General features: G+C 44.3%; 1 protein-coding gene across 7 annotated transcripts in view; it reads left to right on the forward strand.

Moving 5' to 3' along the window:
• The window catches only part of tgs1 (trimethylguanosine synthase 1), a 79280-nt gene that overhangs the window by 26266 nt on the left and 32605 nt on the right, over positions 1–20409 (forward strand). For 3 of the 7 annotated variants that reach the window (XR_010975056.1, XM_068031851.1, XM_068031852.1), the window contains exons 7-11: positions 248–410; positions 4255–4633; positions 5473–5631; positions 6376–6519; positions 17728–17997. Coding sequence is in view for 5 of the 7 variants with exons in the window: in XM_068031851.1 (XP_067887952.1) it covers positions 248–410; positions 4255–4633; positions 5473–5631; positions 6376–6519; positions 17728–17975 (1093 nt within the window). In the remaining 2 variants the exon portion in view is untranslated. Of the gene's footprint in view, positions 1–247; positions 411–4254; positions 4634–5472; positions 5632–6375; positions 6520–10194; positions 11217–17727; positions 17998–20409 lie in introns of those variants that run through there. The other 4 variants (XM_068031850.1, XM_068031849.1, XM_068031848.1 and 1 more) reach the window with 2 other exon arrangements.

The raw sequence follows: 20409 nt of genomic DNA on the forward strand, positions 1-20409 counted from the left end.
ATCGGCACAGTTACATATATTAGGAAATATCCATAACCAATTACATACTTGGGTACCAAATAATAAACAGTTACAGTTTCCAACAGCAGCAGCTTAAATAGAGAATGAAATCCCCCAGGAAGTGCAAAATGTCCTAAGGCTGCTGCATTGTCCACCTGTCCCATACTCCACACCCCTTCCCCACAAATTCCAAGAAGAATTGCTAATCTTAAATGCTTTTGTGTTTTTCTATAATCTTCATATGCAGCACTTCAAAATTTAGCTATGGACATGCACGCTTTCATAAGGGCACTGAGCTGGCCTCCAGACGCTTCAACAGGCATCAACCGGCAGCTACCAAAAATAAACATATATTCTTCAGTGAAGATGGAGACGTTCTGAAGTTTAAGAAGAGCAAAACCTTAGCAAAGGTAACAAAAAATATACAACACCAGACTGTGATGCACTGGTTTAGCACCTGTGGTACTGGTTTTGAATTCAGCCCAGACTGATGAGTTGAGTCCACTTTCTAGTACGATTATGGGCTAGAATCAACATTCATGGCCCCAGTCATGCTTTCTTGTTGATAATAAGCAAATAGAGGCTTCACATATTGACCTTAGCATATTTTCTTTTTTATCCTCATTTAATGTAATTTAATTTAATGGGGGTAGGCGGTGGCGTAGTGGTATTATCACTGGATTAGGAACCCAGGGTATTTCTCTGGGGACATGGGTTCGAATCCCACCACAGCAGAAGGTGGAATTTGAATTGAATTAATAAATCTGGAATTAAAAGCTAATCTAATGAGGGCCATGAAACCATTGTCGATTGTTGTAAAAACCCATCTGGTTCACTAATGTCCTTTAGGGAAGGAAATCTGCTGTCCTTATCTGGTCTGGCCTACATGTGACTCCAGACCCACAGCAATGTGGTTAACTCTTACATGCCCTCTGAAATGGCCTAGCAAGCCACTCAGTTGTACCGAGCCGCGACAAAGTCAATAAAAAGGAATGAAACCGGACGGACCACCCGGCACTGGAAACGACAACGGCAAACCCAGCCCTGTCGACCCTGCAAAGTCCTCCTTACTAACATCTGGGGGCTTGTGCCAAAGTTGGGAGAGCTGTCCCACAGACTAGTCAAGCAACAGCCTGACATAGTCATACTCACGGAATCATACCTTACAGACAATGTGCCAGACACTGTCATCACCATCCCCGGGTATGTCCTGTCCCATCGGCAGGACAGACCCAGCAGAGGTAGTGGCACAGTGGTATACAGTAGGGAAGGAGTTACCCTGGGAGTCCTGAACATCGAATCCGGGCCCCATGAAGTCTCATGGCATCAGGTCAAACATGGGTAAGGTAACCTCCTAATGATTACCACCTACCGCCCTCCCTCAGCTGATGACTCCGTACTCCTCCATGTTGAACACCACTTGGAGCAAGCACTGAGGGTGGCAAGGGTACAAAATGTACTCAGGGTGGGGGTCTTCAATGTCCATCACCAAGAGTGGCTCGGTAGCACCACTACTGGCCAAGTCCTAAAGGACATAGCTGCTAGACTGGGTCTGCGGCAGGTGGTGGGGGAACCAACACGAAGGAAGAACATACTTGACCTCGTCCTCACCAATCTGCCTGCTGCAGATGCTTCTGTCCATGACAGTATTGGTAGGAGTGACCACCGCACAGTCCTTGTGGAGACTAAGTCCTGCCTTCATGTTGAGGATACCGTCCATTGTGTTGTGTGGCACTATCACCGTGCTAAATGGGATAGATTTCGAACAGATCTAGCAATGCAAAACTGGGCATCCATGAGGCGCTGTGGGCCATCAACAGCAGCAGAATTGTACTCAACCACAATCTGTAACCTCATGGCCCGGCATATCCCCCACTCTACCATTACCATCAAGCCAGGAGACCAACCCTGGTTCAATGAAGAGTGCAGGAGGGCATACCAGGAGCAGCACCAGACATACCTCAAAATGAGGTGTCAACCTGGTGAAGCTACAGCCCAGGACTACTTGCATGCCAAACTGCGTAAGCAGCATGTAATAGACAGAGCTAAGCGATCCCATAACCAACAGATCAGATCTAAGCTCTGCAGTCCTGCCACATCCAGCCATGAATGGTGGTGGACAATCCCCATCCTCAATGATGGGGGAGCCCAGCACATCAGTGTGAAAGATAAGGCTGAAGCATTTGCAACAATCTTCAGCCAGAAGTGCCGAGTTGAAGATCCATCTCGGCCTCCTTCTGAAGTCCCCAGCATCACAGATGCCAGACTTCAGCCAATTCGATTCACTCTGCGTGATATCAAGAAACGACTGAAGGCACTGGATACTGCAAAAGCTATGGGCCCTGACAATATTCCGGCAATAGTACTGAAGACCTGTGCTCCAGAACCTGCTGCGCCCCTAGCCGAGCTGTTCCAGTACAGCTACAACACTGGCATCTACCCTGCAATTTGGAAAATTGCCCAGGTATGAGCTATACACAAAAAGCAGGACAAGTCCAACCCGGCCAACTACCGACCCATCAGCCTACTCTCAATCATCAGTAAAGTGATGGAAGGTGTCATCAACAGTGCCATCAAGCAGCACTTGTTTAGCAATAACCTGCTCAGTGATGCTCAGTTTGGGTTCTGCCAGGGCCACTCAGCTCCTGACCTCATTACAGCCTTGGTTCAAACATGGACAAAAGAGCTGAACTCGATGTGAGGTGAGAGTGACTGCCCTTGACATCAAGGCAGCATTTGACTGAGTATGGCATCAAGGAGCCCTAGCAAAACTGAGGTCAATGGGAATGAGGGGGAAAACCCTCCGCTGGCTGAAGTCATACCTAGCACAAAGGAAGATAGTTGTGGTTGTTGGAGGTCAATCATCTGAGCTCCAGGACATCACTGCAGGAGTTCCTCAGGGTAGTGCCCTAGGCCCAACCATCTTCAGCTGCTTCATCAATGACCTTCCTTCAATCATAAGGTCAGAAGTGGGGATGTTTGCTGAAGATTGCACAATGTTCAGCACCATTCGTGACTCCTCAGATACTGAAGCAGTCCATGTAGAAATGCAGCAAGACCTGGACAATATCCAGGCTTGGGCTGATAAGTGGCAAGTAACATTCGCGCCACACAAGTGCCGGGCAATGACCATCTCCAACAAGAGAGAATCTAACCATCTCCCCTTGATATTCAATGGCATTACCATCGCTGAATCCCCCACTATCAACATCCTATGGGCTACCATTGACCAGAAACTGAACTGGAGTAGCTGTATAAATACCGTGGCTACAAGAGCAGGTCAGAGGCTAGGAATCCTGTGGTGAGTAACTCACCTCCTGACTCCCCAAAGCCTGTCCACCATCTATAAGGCACAAGTCAGAAGTGTGATGGAATACTCTCCACTTGCCTGGATGGGTGCAGCTCCAACAACACTCAAGAAGCTCGACACCATCCAGGACAAAGCAGCCCGCTTGATTGGCACCTCATCTACAAACATTCACTCCCTTCACCACCGACGCACAGTGGCAGCAGTGTGTACCATCTACAAGATGTACCAAAGCTCCTTAGACAGCACCTTCCAAACCCGCGATCTCTACCAACTAGAAGGACAAGGGCAGCAAATACATGGGAACACCCCCACCTGCAAGTTCCCCTCCAAGTCACACACCATCCTGACTTGGAACTATATCACTGTTCCTTCACTGTCGCTGGGTCAAAATCCTGGAACTCCCTTCCTAACAGCACTGTGGGTGTACCTACCCTACATGGACTGCAGCGGTTCAAGAAGGCAGCTCACCACCACCTTCTCAAGGGCAATTGGGGATGGGCAATAAATGCTGGCCTGGCCAGTGACACCCACATCCCATAAATGAATTTATAAAAAATGTATCCCAATGTCTAATTTTTAAAATAAGCTGAAACAAAACAAAATGTATCTTGTATGTATTAAACTGCTGATGAGGGATTAATTAAAGATAATGCTTGGGAATTTATATGCACATCTGAATTTTTTTTTAGTTATTCATAGGATGTGGGCTAGGCCATGGTTATGGGATCACTTAGCTCTGTCTATCGCATGCTGCTTACGCAGTTTGGCACGCAAGTAGTCCTGTATTGTAGCTTCACCAGGTTGACACCTCATAGAAAGAGACACTCGCTTCAAAACAGCTCCAGAGACACCACAGTCACCTATTATTCTTTAGAACCGCAGCACAGTCAAAGTAAGTGGTAGTGGTGGACTTGATTGATCATTGCTTATTTTAATGCTTTCAGGTGCAAAGATTTCTGAAACAAGTTGTGCCTTCAAATGACCCTGAGTCAAATGACACAGAGACTCCACCCTGTGTGGCACACAGCTCTGAGGAATGCACCAGCTGTGAGCTGCAGCACAGTTCTAATGCAGAGTGCTCCATTGTATGTGAAGACAGCAACAGTGGAAATGGAGAGGAAGGATCTTGTGCTGATGGAGCTTCTGTCAATGTTCCCATCAAATTGAATATCTGCACTGAATGCAACAATGAGCAGCTTCCTGAAATGCATGATATGGCCCCTGCTCCTGCTGAAAAGCATGAAGCGTATTCTGACAGACAGCTGGTTCCTTTGGATATTCCAGACTTTCTCCTTCCTGATGCAACTGAGAGGGGTGATGAATGTATGTATCAAACTGAAGGCATACAAACTTTTTTTGTTCAGTCGCAGATTCAAACTACAATTTCAGGTTTTCAGAGTCTTCTTCCATTTTGCAAAAAAAAACATCTCTGAAAAGTAAAATGATCACTGTTGGCCCCAGTATTCTTTACAATATTACCTCATCTTAATTTATTGTCCAGTATCTTGTTCTCACTTTAGTGGAAATGTGTCAGTACCTGCTTTATATTATACATGATGTGAAGTATTCTAACTAGTACTGTAATAAGTTTATACCAAAGAACATTTGAGCACGAGTTCAAAAAGTAATTTTTTGCCAATTTGAAAAAAAGCTTTCCTGTTCATTTTTTCTTGTTCCTTTTATGCCCATCCTTGCCATTTACGAGTCCCGCAGCAAGAAGGCAGACGTTTGAACTTCTGCAAAACCTCTCCTAGCGTTGATCTGCAACTGATCTGTTTGGTCTAAGAGCAGCTTGGGTGAAATACCTAATACCCCCTCTACTCCTTTTGGAATTTCTGGTTTCTGCTGGGTACTTCTTTTTGATGGCCCAAAATCAGGATCTCCAGTTGCTGTTAACCTACAAAATGACTGCCGTGTTTGCTTAAATAGCAATTGTTATTCTACTTCAGAATGATTCATTGTGCACAGGAGTCAGAGTCAAAGAAAGTTATATTCCTGAGAGTCATAAGTCAATGTATAAAAGTCTTTAGCTAATTGTAGCAACATCACTGATGATTTTGTTGTAGAATACAGCACATTTGTGCACAAATCAATGTGGTTTTTAGCTGAAAACTAAGCTATTTTTGATAAATACGCGTTAACCTATTGCAGCTCTTTTGCAGTGCGAAAAATGAAGAGTCTTAAAAAGAACAAGAAAAGAAGGAAGAAAAAAGTTTTTCATGTACCCTCTGACATAGTAGCAGTTCCAGAATTGACCAAATACTGGGCTCAGCGTTATCGACTGTTTTCGCGCTTCGACGAGGGAGTCAAACTTGACCAGGGTTGGTAACTGAGCTCCTTTTTGCACTTGCCACGTTTTTTTTATACTTCTGAATCCATTGCGCATGCCAAACCATACTGGGAATCGGATTAACATATTGTGCAACTGGTGACAGCATTGGGTCATGTTACAAACAAGGTTGGTATTCCTTGGATTGCACACTTGTTTGGATTCCTTGGGTGTAATGGCTGACCATTTGCTCCCATTTCCCTTGTATTCCTGTTGCTCCTAGGGATGTTGGATCTATGATCTGTTGCACACTTCCATGCATCATTATGGTTGTCATTTTCTCTGTCTTTATGATAGCCCCTTCCACCGCCCTTTTTCTCCCCCCCCCCCCCCCCCCCCCCAACTCTAGAACTCCAAATTATAAATGGAGGGGCATTGCTTATCTAGATTGAAAATCCTGAGTGTTTAAGATTGCCTGTGTGGGGGTGGGGCTTTCTCGATTCCCACTGGGACAGCATTAATAGGCTTGGTATTGAAATATAAATTATCATGGGCGTCAGCTTTTTCCTGTGGTTGTGTGCAGTTGGTTGCAGGGCAAGGATACTCTTGTCTTGGTCTGCAGTTAAGAGTGGGGTATTAGTGGTAATCTGAGGCTGGTGGTGTGCTGTGTCCCTCCAACTAGCTAGTGGCTTTTTACATGTAACGCTCCTCAAATTTGTGTAGCACTGTTAAATGTCATATAAAATGTAACTATTTTACATGCACTATAAATGTGAATTGTGTCTTTATCTTCCAGAAGGCTGGTTTTCAGTCACTCCTGAAAAGATTGCTGAGCACATTGCCAATCGTGTCATGCAGAGTTTTCACTGTGATATCATTGTTGATGCATTTTGTGGAGTTGGAGGCAATTCAATTCAATTTGCATTAGCTGGAAAAAGAGGTACAGTGCCATGACTTTGAGCAGCTTTAAAAAAAAAAGCCTGATGATAATCTGCTGATATGTTGCTGCCTTCTAGATCTTCACTGTTATTGTTGAAGACAGATCCAATTTTCTCCTTACCTTACTGATAATACAATTAGAGATGCATTTGCTAAGTTTGACGATGTCTTTTTTTTAATATACTGGATACAAGTTAGGTTCCCAGTAAAGGCTAGGATTGTAAGGTAATGAAGTGGATCAAGGGCTAATATTGTGCAATTTTCAGAGGGTTAAGGCTCGCAAAAAATCAGCTATTTTTTCTAACCTACTATCCAATGAAGCATGATCTCCCTTTATCCATGCGAAACAAGTATTTCTAAGGAACACAGTCGGGGAGGAATAGAATGCAGATTCTTGACTATTATTGAGACTGGTAAAAACTGCTGCTGCATTAAGGTGAGTTGGCCAAAGCTGGTTTGAAATACGTCAAGGAACAAGACTAATTCTTAGGCCCCGATGTTAATTCAGAGACATGAGTCGGTTGATGTCTTGCATGGATCAAGTGGCCAACTGTGTGAACATCAAACGCCACAATCAAATGAGTCCATGTGTGCCTTGACTACAGCCATGTATGCTCCTAGATAGCAACGTGTCTGCCACCACCTTAAATAGGCTGACAAATAGCCTTGGCCTTGCAGCACCACAACGATCTGCACCAAAGTGCTCTCCAGGAGATTGGTGGTAGTGATGTGTTGCTAGCCCACAAGAGGGATAGTGGCAAAAGGGGAAATGAAAGTGTTTCCACTTCTGACCTATTACACCCCTCCTGTCAGTACCTGACATGCTGCCACGTCCCGATGGGAGAGTCTGCCCTTGCACAGGTGCAGGTTGAACAGTCTTTGACAGGGCCCTCACAGCTCCAAAGTCCAGAGCGCATTGGTCAAGAGCATCTCAGCAGTCAGAGCAGAGATCTTAGCATCCTGCCTCTACTGCTGCTGAAGCCACAGGGTTTGCACCATGCAGGAGTGGTAGGAAAAGGAAGAGGAAAGCTTTGTAGTGAATAAGAAAGTATTATGTTATGTTTCAGTTCTTTAATAGAATCACATCAATTTTATTATTTTGCACCACTTTCCTGTCTTGCCCATTCTTGGTTATTGAGTGGTAACTCGTCTTTTAACTTGCTTGATAGTGAATGGGAAGATATGAATTGGTAGGGACCAATGAGAGGGTGTGCAAGGGGTGGTTGGTTATTTGCAGGACTGCTTTATATCAGTGGTATTGGGTGCAGGAAAAGTGAATCTGTTTCAGCTAGATTGTTCACAATTGATGCCAGGAACTGGTTGCAAGTTGTGAATTAAATATGGACCATTGGCACTGCGCGATAATCGTAAGATTTTTTTTTTAATGATAGGCAATTTCCAGAGGGTTAAGGCTTGCTGAAAGCTTGGTAACAATGGAGCTATTATTTCTAGCCTACTGTTTACATACGAACATACGAATTAGGAGCAGGAGTAGGTTATTCGGCCCGTCGAGCCTGCTCCGCCATTCAATAAGTTCATGGTTGAACTGATTACTCCACATTTCCACCTACTCCCAATAACTTTTCACCCCCTTGCTTATCAAGAATCTATCTACCTCTGCCTTAAAAATATTCAAAGACTCTGCATCCACAACCTATTGAGGAAGAGAATTCCAAAGACTCACGACCCTCTGAGAGAAAAAATTTCTCCTCATCTCTGTCTTAAATGGGCGACCCCTTATTTTTAAACAGTGACCCCTAGTTCTGGATTCTCCCACAAGGGGAAACATCCTTTCCACATCCACCCTGTCAAGACCCCTCAGGATCTTATATGTTTCAATCAAGTCGCCTCTTACTCTTCTAAATTCCAGCGGATACAAGCCTAGCCTGTCCAATCTTTCCTCGTACGACAGCCCACCCATTCCAGGTATTAGTCTAGTAAACCTCTGTACTGCCTCCAACACATGTACATCCTTCCTTAAATAAGGAGGCCAGTACCATACATGGTACTCCAGATGTGGTCTCACCAATAGCCTGTATAGCTGAAGCATAACCTCCCTACTTCTGTATTCAGTTCCCCTCATGATAAACGATAACATTCTTTTAGCTTTCCTAATTACGTGCGGTACCTGCATACTAACCTTTTGCGATTCTTGCACTAGAACACCCAGATTCCTCTGCATTTCAGAGCTCTGCAATCTCTCACCATTTAGATAATATGCTTTTTTTTTCTTCCTGCCAAAGTGGACAATTTCCCACTTTCCCACGTTATATTCCATTTGCCAGATCTTTGCCCACTCACAACCTATCCATACCCCTTATGGCCTCTTCACAAGTAACTTTCCTACCTATCTTTGTGGCATCAGCAAACTTAGCAACCATACCTTCAGTCCCTTCATCTAAGGCATTTATATAAATTGTAAAAAGTTGAGGCCCCAGCACAGATCCCAGTGGCACACCACTCATTACATCTTGCTTAGCGGAAAATGACCCATTTATGCCTACTCTCTGTTTCTTGTTAGCTAGCTAATCTTCTATCCATGCCAATATGTTAGCCTCTGCACCATGAGCTTTTACTGTCTGCAATAACCTTTGATGTGGCACCTTATCAAATGCCTTCTGGAAATCTACGTACAATATATCCACCGGTTCCCCTTTATCCACAGCACATGTAACTCCCCCAAAGAACTCCAATAAATTGGTTAAACATGATTTCCCTTTCACATAACCATGTTGACTGTCTGATTACATTGAATTTTTCTAAACGCCCTGCTATAACGTCTTTAATAATAGCTTCTAACGTTTTTCCTAAGACAGATGTTAAGCTAACTGGCTTGCAGTTTCCTGCTTTCTGTCTAACTCCCTTTTTGAATAAAGGAGTTACATTCGCTATTTTCCAATCTAACAGAACCTTCCCCGAATCTAGGGAATTTTGGAAAATTAAAACTAACGCATCAACTATCTCACTAGCCACCCTAGTATGAAGTCCATCAGGACCCGGGGACCTGTTAGCCCGCAGCTCCAACAATTTGTTCAGTACCACATCCCTGGTGATGGTAATTTTCTTGAGTTCCTCCCTCCCTTCCATTTCCTGACTTACAGCTAATACTGGGATGTTATTCGTATCCTCAATAGTGAAGACTGATGCAAAATATCTGTTCAATTCATCTGCCATCTCCTTATTATCCGTTATTAATTCCCCAGACTCACTTTCTATAGGACCAATGCTTACTTTGTTAACTCTTTTTTAAAATAGCTATAGAAACTCTTACTATCTGAAAAGCATGATCTCCCTTGATCTATGCAAAGCACGTACTTCCAAGAAACATAGTTAGGGAAGGAATAGAATACAGGTTCTTGACTATTATTGAGACTGGCTATGACTGCTGCTACATTAAATTAAGGTGAATTGGCCAAAGCTGGTTTGAAATAAGAATTCAGGGAATGAGACTAATTCTTAGGCCCTAATATTAACTCTGAGGCATAGGTGGGTTGATGTTGCAGGGCATTGCGATTGATGTCTCAATATTGCATATACTGGTATCGTTCCACTGGTGTACTGTAAATGAATGTTGCATTAATAAGGGCAGCCTGGGCAGCAATGTTGTCATCAGCTTTCACCTCCTCCTCCTCTTTGGAAATGTCTGCAGACGATCTGCATCTTGTTCTTCCTGCAGGTCCAAACCTTGCTGTTGCATGATGCGCAGAGCGCAGAACACCACAGCCACTCTGGACACCCTGGCTGGTGCATACCAAAGGACACCTCAGTTCTGTCGAGGCATCTGAAGAGCATCTTTAGCACGCTGATGGCTTGTTCGATCACACGTCTGGTGGTCATATGACATTTGTTGTGGTGCTGTTGGGCTTCATTGGTCAGGTTTCTGATAGGTGTCCTGAGTCAAGTTTGAAGTGGGTAATCCTTTTCTCCCTACAGCCACTGTTTACCTATGCTTGCAGGACTTAAAACATCAAGGCACTTGGGCTGCTGCAGAATGAAAATCATGGAAATCTTGTGCACGCCAGCATAAATATATTTTTGTGGTTTTGCACCAGCTGCACATCAATGGAGTGGAATCTCTTACAGTTCATGAATACTTCTGGGTGATCTGGGAGCATCATGTGTGCAGTCAGTGACATCCTGCACCTGTCGGAAGCCAGCGAGAGATGCAAGCCTGAGTGCCGGCTCATTCTGACTGGTATGATTGCAGACAAAGTTCACGTAGTTGCCGGCCCTCCAACCACCCCATGAGTCACTTGTCTTATGCATTTGTGGGCTGCCAACTGGAAGATCATGGATATGTCTTCAGCAGAGCACTGGAAGGATCTGGAGGCAAAAGGTTGACAGCAGTGGTCACTTTCACAGCCCCGATAACACCACCAGGTCCAGTCGATAGACTTCTAGGAGGATGAAAATGTCTGCCGTCACCTGATGCAACAAGCTGAGCCTCCTGAAGGAAACTCTGCATCTGCCTGTACACCCTGTGTGCATGCTGCCCCCTGTGCTGCTGCACCCCTCTCTGCTATTCAGCTGCAGGTCTCTGAACAGCAAGCTGCTTCTAGTATAGTCATAATGCTCATCATCTGAGATCCAATCAATGGTAGTCAAGGCACTCCCCATCTGATGTGCTTGAGAAACTCTCCAAACTAAAAAGTAACCTCTTAGCAAAAATACTATGAACAAAACATTTCCCACCAGCAGGTAAGAAACTGAGTAACTAAGAAACAGTAAGAGCTGAGTATTGGGGTATTTCCATGAGTTTTAATCAGTCCCTTCAATTGTTGTGTTCTCGCCTTGTCTTCACTACAAGTTACAGGAAATCCTTGGATGCAGTGTTAAATTTGAAAATGAGAGATTAGTGTTGATAGGCAATCCTACTCCCTCGATGGGGTTGTGTACAACCAGCCTAACGCACTCAAGTTAATTGAGGAAGTTGATGGTTTGGAGGCGATTTCCCGACATGCTACCACTTTTGCTGCTTTTAAGCACAGCCAAACACATGCTCCTCCAGGTTAAAACTCTTCCCTTAGTGTTGGTAAACTGAGTTGTGGAAATGTCCTAGAATTATAGAATGGTTATAGCACAGAAGGGGGCCATTCAGCCGGTCATGTCCATGCCGGCTCTCTGCAAGACCAATATACCTAGTCCCACTCCTGTTCCCTGTAGCCCTGCAAATATTTTCGCTCAGATAATCATCCAATTCTCTTTTGAAGGCCTTGATCGAATCTGCCCCCACTATTCTCAGGCAGTGCACTCGAGATCCTAACCACTCATTGCATAAAAACATTTTTCCTCATGTCATATTGCTTCTTTTGAAGTCACCTTAAATTGGTGTCTTCTGGTTCTGGATCCTTCCACCAGTGTGAACAGTTTTTCCCTATCTACCGTCCAGACCCCTCATGAGTTTGAACACCTCTATCAAATCTCCTCTTAATCTTTTCTCCTCCAAGGAGAACAGCCCCAGCTTCTCCAAGCTATTCATCTAACCTCATCCCTGGAAATTCTCATGAATCTTTTCTGCACCCTCTCTAATGCCTTCACGTTCTTCCTAAAGTGTGGTGTCCAGAACTGGACACAATACTCCAGTTGAGGCCGAACCAGTGTTTCATACAGGTTTATCAGCATCTGTAATGCTGGGGACTTCAGGAGGGGGCCGAGATGGATCATCAACATGGCACATCTGGCTGAAGACTGTTGCAAATACTTCAGCCTTATCTTTCGCACTGATGTGCTGGGCTCCCCCATCATTGAGGATGGGGATATTTGTGGAGCCACCTCTTCCAGTTAGTTGTTTAATTGTCCACCACCATTCACGGCTGGATGTGGCAGGACTGCAGAGCTTAGATCTGATCCGTTGGTTATGGGATCACTTAGCTCTGTCTATCGGATGCTGCTTACGCAGTTTGGCATGCAAGTAGTCCTGTGTTGTAGCTTCACCAGGTTGACACCTCATTTTGAGGTATGTCTGGTGCTGCTCTCGGCATGCCCTCCTGCACTCTTCATTGAACCAGGGTTGGTCTCCTGGCTTGATGGTAATGGTAGAGTGGGGGATATGCCGGGCCATGAGGTTACAGATTGTGGTTGAGTACAATTCTGCTGCTGTTGATGGCCCACAGCGCCTCATGGATGCCCAGTTTTGCATTGCTAGATCTGTTCGAAATCTATCCCATTTAGCACGGTGATAGTGCCACACAACACGATGGACGGTATCCTCAATGTGAAGGCGGGACTTCGTCTCCACAAGGACTGTGCGGTGGTCACTCCTACCAATACAGTCATGGACAGATGCATGTGCGGCAGGCAGATTGGTGAGGATGGTCAAGTATGTTTTTCCCTCGTGTTGGTTCCCCCACCACCTGCTGCAGACCCAGTCTAGCAGCTATGTCCTTTAGTACTTGGCCAGCTCGGTAGGTAGTGGTTCTACCGAGCCACTCTTGGGACATTGAAGTCCCACACCCAGAGTACATTTTGTGCCCTTGCCAGCCTCAGTGCTTCCTCCAAGTGGTGCTCAACATGGAGGAGTACTGACTCATCAGCTGAGGGAGCGCGGTAGGTGGAAATCAGTAGGAGGTTACCTTGCCCATGTTTGACCTGATGCCATGAGACTTCATTGGGTCCAGAGTCGATATTGAGGACTCCCAGGGCAACTCCCTCCCTACTGTAGACCGCTGTCCCGCCACCTCGGGTGGGTATGTCCTGTCCCACCGGGATAGTGATTGCAGTGTCTGGGACATTGTCTGTAAGGTATGATTCCGTGAGTATGACTATGTCAGGCTGTTGCTTGACTAGTCTGTGGGACAGCTCTCCCAACTTTGGCACAAGCCCCCAGATGTTAGTAAGGAGGACTTTGCAGGGTCGACAGGGCTGGGTTTGCCGTTGTCGTTTCCAGTGCCTAGGTCGATACCGGGTGGTCTGTCTGGTTTCATTCCTTTTTATTAACTTCATAGCGGTTCGGTACAACTGAGTGGCTTGCTAGGCCATTTCAGAGGGCATGTAAGAGTTAACCACATTGCTGTGGGTCTGGAGTCGCATGTAGGCCAGACCAGGTAAGGACATCAGATTTCCTTTGCTGAAGGACTTTAGTGAACCAGATGGGTTTTTACAACAATCAACAATGGTTTCATGGCCATCATTAGACTAGCTTTTAACTCCTGATTTATTAATTAAATTCACATTCCACGTTCTGCTGAGGTGGGATTCGAACCCATGTCCACAGATCAATACCCTGGGTCTCTGGGTTACTAGTCCAGTGATAATACCAGTAGGCCACCGCCTCCCCAGTGGGCACTACCATTCTGTGACAGATGTTCACATCAGTAAGTCGTATAAATTTACAGCACGGAAGAAGGCCATTCAGCCCATCAGGTCTGTCTTGACCGAAAAAAAGCTATCCAGCCAAGTCCCACTTTCCAGCTCTTGGTCTGTAGCCTTGTAGAGTTCAGCACTTCAAGTGCATATCCAATTACCTCTAAATGTGATGCGGTTTCTGCCTCTACCACCCTTTCAGGCAGTTGGTTCCAGACCCCACCATCTCTGGGTGAAAAAATTTCTCCTCAACTTCCCTTTAATTATTCTGCCAATTAGTTTGTTATTGACCTCTCCTAAGGGAAATAGGTCCTCCCTATCTACTCTATCCAAGCCCCTCATAATTTTCCAACCTCGATTTAAATCTCCTCTCAGTGTCCTCTGTTCCAAGGAAAACAGCCCCAGCCTATTGAATCTTTCCCCTAGCCAAAATTCTCCACTAAATCTTCTCTGTATCCTCATTAGTTCAATAGTGCTTCATAAACTCCAGAAGCTGAAGATCCCCATCTTTAAACCAAGGGAATCACTGATGTACTCTGAAGGAAGCTCACTATATCCTGACTTTCCTTTGTCAAAGCCACAGGAGATCTTTTAGTAGTATATAAACATATTAAATAGAGGTGCGTAGAGTACTGTTTTGAACACTGATGCAAAGTGCTAAAGCCAAATCTAAGACTGATGACCAGAAGCCTTTCCCATACAAAATAATTATCCCTACCTGGAAAGGTCTTCCAAGTGGTAGAAAAGTAGATGCAAAATCTCTCAGAATCCTTCAAGAAGATTTTAGTTGCTGTGTTGGAGGTGGAGGGAAGTTGGATTCCTTGAAAGGAAGGACTGAATGCATTCCTCAATTGTAAATGTCATTGTGAATTGATTTTCACTGGGTATATTTTTGAGGAGGAATAGCAAGAGCCTGAAACTTCTTGGATGCCAGATAATTTATTTTGTTCTTTTGACTAATTCATATCACCTGCCAACTGGGTGTATATGCCATTGAGATTTCTCTTAGCAGCACAGAGGACTTTGATAATTTCTAAGTTCTCTTCTTCTCTCCTACTCCCTAACATTGTTTAAAAGGCATACGAGGGGCAGGCCAAATTATTATAGGCTGGTCAGTCTGACCTCGGTGGGGAGTAAATTATTAGAATCAATTCTGAGAGAAAGCATAAACTGCCATTTAGAAAGGCACGATTAATCAGGGATAGTCAGCATGGATTTGTTAAGGGAAGGTTATGTCTTACTAACTTGATTGAGTTTTTTGAGGAAGTAACAAGGAGGATTGATGAAGCTTGTACAGTGGATGTGGTCTATATGGATTTTAGTAAGGCATTTGACAAGTCTCACATGGCAGACTGGTCAGAAAAATGAAAGCCCATGGGATACAGAGGAATGAGGCAGGTTGGATCCAAAATTAGCTCAGTGACAGGAAATAAAGGGTAGTAGTTGACGGATGTTTTTGCAAATGGAAAGCTGTTTCCAGTGGCATTCCACAGGGCTCAGTGTTGGGTCCTTTGCTGTTTGTGGTATATATTAATAATTTGGACTTAAATGTGGGAGGCATGATTGGGAAATTTGCAGATGACACAAAAAGTGGTTGTGTAGTTGATAGTGAAGAGGTTGGCTGTAGACTCCAAAATGATATCAATGGTTTGGTTGAGTGGGTGGAAAAGTGGCAAATGGAATTCAGTGCAGAGAAGTGTGAGGTAATGCATCTGGGGAGGGCAAACAAAGCAAGGGAATACACAATAAACAGGAGGGTATCGAGAGGGATAGAAGAAGTGAGAGACTTTGGAGTGCATGTCCACAGGTCCCTGAAGGTGGCAGGACAAGTAGATAGAGTGGTGAGGTAGGCATATTGAATGCTTTCCTTTATTGGCCGAGGTATAGAATACAAAAGCAGGGATGTAATGCTGGAACTGTATAAAACACTGGTTAGGCCACCGCTGGAGTATTTTGTACAGTTCTGGTCACCACATTACAGGAAGGACATAATTGCTCTGGAGAGAGTACAGAGGAGATTTACAAGAATGTTGCCAGGGCTTGAAAGTTGCAGCTATGAGGAAAGATTGGATAGGCTAGGGTTGCTTTCCTTAGAACAGAGGAGGCTGAGGGGTGAATTAATAGAGGTGAACAAAATTATGTTTGGCATAGATAGAGTAGACCGGAAGGACCTGTTTCCCCTTGCGGAGAGGTCAATTACCAGGGGGCACCAATTTAAGGTGATTGGTAGAAGGATTAGAGGGAACCCAGAGGGTGGTGGGTGTCTGGAATTCACTGCCAGGAGCAGTGGTGGAGGCAGAAACCCTCAATTATTTAAAAGATACCTGGCCATGCACCTGAAGTGCTGTAACCTGCAAGGCTACGGACCAGATGCTGGAAGGTGGGATTAGATTGGGTGGCTAGTTTTTTCGGCCGGAGCAGACGCCATGGGCTGAATGGCCTCCTTCTGTGCCATAATTCTTCTGTGGTTCTCATACACAAGAATGGTCTTGGAGAGCATGGATCAGTTTTACATAACCAGTGATGGGCTCCTGCGGTGTTCTGTGTCCAGACTAAACATGGAGAACTTCCCAATTGGACAAAGCATTCCTTTCCCTCATTTAAAATAAAATGTAACTGGGGAAAATGTCTATATACAAAGTGCGCTTCAAATGAGACTGATGTCTTGTAAGATTTATTGGGTCGCTTGACACAGATCACTGATTCTGTAACTCAAACTCTTCCAGGATTGTTCTCATGGTTCTGAGGGTTATGTCCAGATGGCTAATCCTCTAAAGCAGTTCTAAGATTGATGGCCTAGATGTAAGATTCAGAGTTGATATCAAAGCACTTTGTCTTACAGACATGTCTGACTTGATGCATTGGGTTTTTTCATTGATTTGAACCCAAGTTAAACCTTTATTGAGAAACAATATCTTGGTGATCAATGGAAACAATTTTAAAAGGTTTTGGAGCAGTAACAAAGTTTTGAAGATATTCCAAGCGTAACTTCTGAAACAGTATTGTTTCCAAAGCAGTATTGGGCTAAAGACAAAAGACAAGACTTGAATTTATGTAGTGTTCTTTCATGACCTCAGTACACCCTAAAGCAACAACAAGTACTTTTTTTTTTTAAGTGTAGTCAGTGTTGTAATGTAGGAAACGTGGCAGCCAATTTGCACACAAGGTGCCCCAAACAGCAATATGATGACCAAATAATCTGTTTTAAGTAATCTTGCTTGAGTGATAAAGTATTGGCCAGGACACCAAGGAAGACTCACCTGTTTTTCTTTGAAAAAGTGCCATGCTATCTTTTACACCCACTTGAGAGGGCTGTTTAATTTTTCAATCGAAAAACTGATAGGTTGGTACCTAGCATTGAAGGAGCTGGCTCCTTTTGAAGCAGAGAAACCTGTATGCTAAGAATCAAATGATCTATGGAAGGCAGATAGCAAAGGCTATCTTTTCACCATGATTCCTGACCAGTAATTTCTCTTCATTGCAGACACAAATGCTGGTAGATTTGCTACTGCATGCAGTTAATAACTAAGATGTGGCTTAGAAATAGATGTAGCTTTTATAAGGTCGGCTTAGGTCAACTGCCTAAACAAGGTACCTGTGCATGAAGTTCTCAAAGGAACAGCAACTCCAAATGCTTTTCCCCTGTTGCATGAGGCAGTACTAATTGTACCTGGATTTTGAATGGCTTTTAAAGAATAGATACTATATCTCTTTGGGCCTCCTTATCTCGAGAGACAATGGATACGCGCCTGGAGGTGGTCAGTGGTTTGTGAAGCAGCGCCTGGAGTGACTATACCTACAATAGATAATCTCACATTCTTGTGTGTTATTTTCTTTTGACAGTAACATTTCTTGACCATGAAAGTGCATTTTTGATATTTTACTGACCAATTTTTTTTTTATCCAGTGATTGCTGTTGATATTGATCCTGTGAAAATAGACCTTGCACAAAACAATGCTCGAGTCTATGGAGTGACCGAACAGATTGAGTTTATCCTGGGTGACTTCATGCTGCTGGCTTCTGATCTAAAGGCTGATGCTGTGTTCCTCAGTCCTCCCTGGGGAGGCCCCGATTATGTCAATGCAAAGATCTTCGATCTGAAGACTATGATGTCTCTTGATGGATATCCTTCTAAACCTCTGCTCAAAGCTTAGAATGTATTTTTATAGTTGAGAAGTAAGTCACATTAATATTTGTTTTGAAAGCTGTTTTATATATTTTTGTGAACTTTGATTAGCCGGCAACGCATTACAATATTTGGTGTCTATAACAAAAATAGTTGAGCATCAAGAATGAACAGTACAAGGACTATTTATTGAAGGTGGTAATAAAGTACTGCAAGGACGAACCAGAATCTTTTCTCATTATAATAATGTTTATTAATTATAGGATAGCATTTGATAGTCTTTTTAGAGATTTGATAGAGGCCTTTTTTAGAATTTTGGAACTGCAGCATTCCAACAAAATTGATAAAATCCATTAAGAAGTTCTATGAACGCACAAACTGAAGTTTGGATAACTGCAAAACTGACTAGCTGTCACTTACCCCTCAGTGACTGAATGAGTACATACAGTACACAGTATGTCATTGAGCCAAACGGCAGAAATTTATAGGTTCCGTTGATGGTTTACACTAAGTTAGCTGACGTTGGCTGGAGAAATATTGCAGCTGCTGCAATTGGTTTCGAGATTGTGGAAAATAGTGGCCCCAGTATTTATGGGGAGGTATCGGAGGGGCTGTTTTGCGTTCAGGAAACCCAGAAGAACAGGTTTCCTTGGATCCTGCCAAATTTAAGATGTTTTATCTTCATTTCTCAGCTGCAGCCAGCCAGATGGAAAGGCTGGCTGGCTGTTAGACAGCTAGGCCTTTGGCACCAGGCCACAACTGGGGTGTGGAATGGAGGGAGTGATTAGAAATACTGGCATGGGTAACAGATCAGAGGCTGGAAATATCTGGAGGGGACGGGGTGATTGTGGGGGGGACGCAGAATGAGGAGAGATCAGAGACTGGCGAGGTTGAGGGGACTGAAAGATCAGGCATGGGGGAGATCAGAAGCCCGAAAGATCTGGGTTGGAGTGAAACATCGGCGGCTGAAGAAATCGAGGGTGATGGTGAAAGATCATAGAAGGAGGGTGGCTGAGATGGGAGTCCAGAAGGAATGGTGGGGAGCATGGAAGATGGGAGTGGGGGGAGATTGGAGGCGAAAGAAATCCGAAAGACTGAGTTGATGGGAGATCAGTGGAAGGAATGTGGTCCAATCGTGTTCAGGCGGTGGGGGGGTTGGCCAATCGCAGGAATGGTTTATTGGTAAGCTTGGGGGACAAGGGATAACAACTCTGACTCCTGGACTACAAGCAGTGCAGTGAAAAATACTAATCTACTGGATTCAGCAATTGGGAAAACAAAAGACTTGCATTTATATAGTGTCTTTCACCGTGTCCATAGATCCCTGAAGGTAGCAAGACAGATAGACAAGGTGGTTAAGAAGGTATATGGGATGCTTTTCTTTATTGGCTGAGGCATAAAGTGTAAGAGCAGGGATGTTCTGCTAGAATTGTATAAAACACTAGTTAGGCCATATTTAGAGTACTGCGTACAATTCTGGTTACCGCATTGCTGGAAGGATGTGAGCGCACTAGAGAGGCTATAGAGGAGATTTACAAGGATGTTGCCAGGAAATAGAGAATTTTAGCTTTGAGGAAAGATTGGATAGACTGGTTTTGTTTTCTCAGGAACCAAGAAGGCTGAGGGGATATTTAATTGAGGTGTATAAAATTGAGGGGCCGAGATAGAGTGGATAGGAGGGACCTGTTTCCCTTCGCAGAAAGGTCAATAACCAGGGGGCATAGATTTAAAGTAATTAGTAGAAGGATTAGAGGGGAGTTGAGAATTCTTTTCACCCGGGGGGTGGTAGGAGTCTGGAACTCACTGCCTGAAAGAGTGGCAGAGGCAGAAACCCTCACCGCTTTTATAAATTACTTGGATATGCACTTCAAGTGCCATAACCTACAGGGTTTGCATCAGTATTCACCAAGGAGAAGGACTTGGTGGATGATGAGCCTAGGGACGGGAGTGTAGATAGTCTCAGTCATCTCATTATCAAAAAGGAGGAGGTGTTGGGTGTCTTGCAAAGCATTAAGGTAGATAAGTCCCCAGGGCTTGATGGGATCTACCCCAGAATACTGAGGGAGGCAAGGGAAGAAATTGCTGGGGCCTTGACAGAAATCTTTGCATCCTCATTGGCTACAGGTGAGGTCCCAAAGAACTGGAGAATAACCAATGTTGTTCCTTTGTTTAAGAAGGGTAGCAAGGATAATCCAGGAAATTATAGGCCGGTGAGCCTTACGTCAGTGGTAGGGAAATTATTAGAGAGGATTCTTCGGGACAGGATTTCCTCCCATTTGGGAACAAATGGACTTATTAGCGAGAGGCGGCATGGTTTTGTGAAGGGGAGGTCGTGTCTCACTAATTTGATTGAGCTTTTGAGGAAGTGATGAAGATGATTGATGAAGGAAGGGCAGTGGATGTTATCTATATGGACTTTAGTAAAGCCTTTGACAAGGTCCCTCATGGCAGACTGATACAAA

The sequence above is a fragment of the Heterodontus francisci genome, chromosome 5, assembly GCF_036365525.1.
Source record: "Heterodontus francisci isolate sHetFra1 chromosome 5, sHetFra1.hap1, whole genome shotgun sequence".
In the NCBI taxonomy this organism is placed as follows: domain Eukaryota; kingdom Metazoa; phylum Chordata; class Chondrichthyes; order Heterodontiformes; family Heterodontidae; genus Heterodontus; species Heterodontus francisci.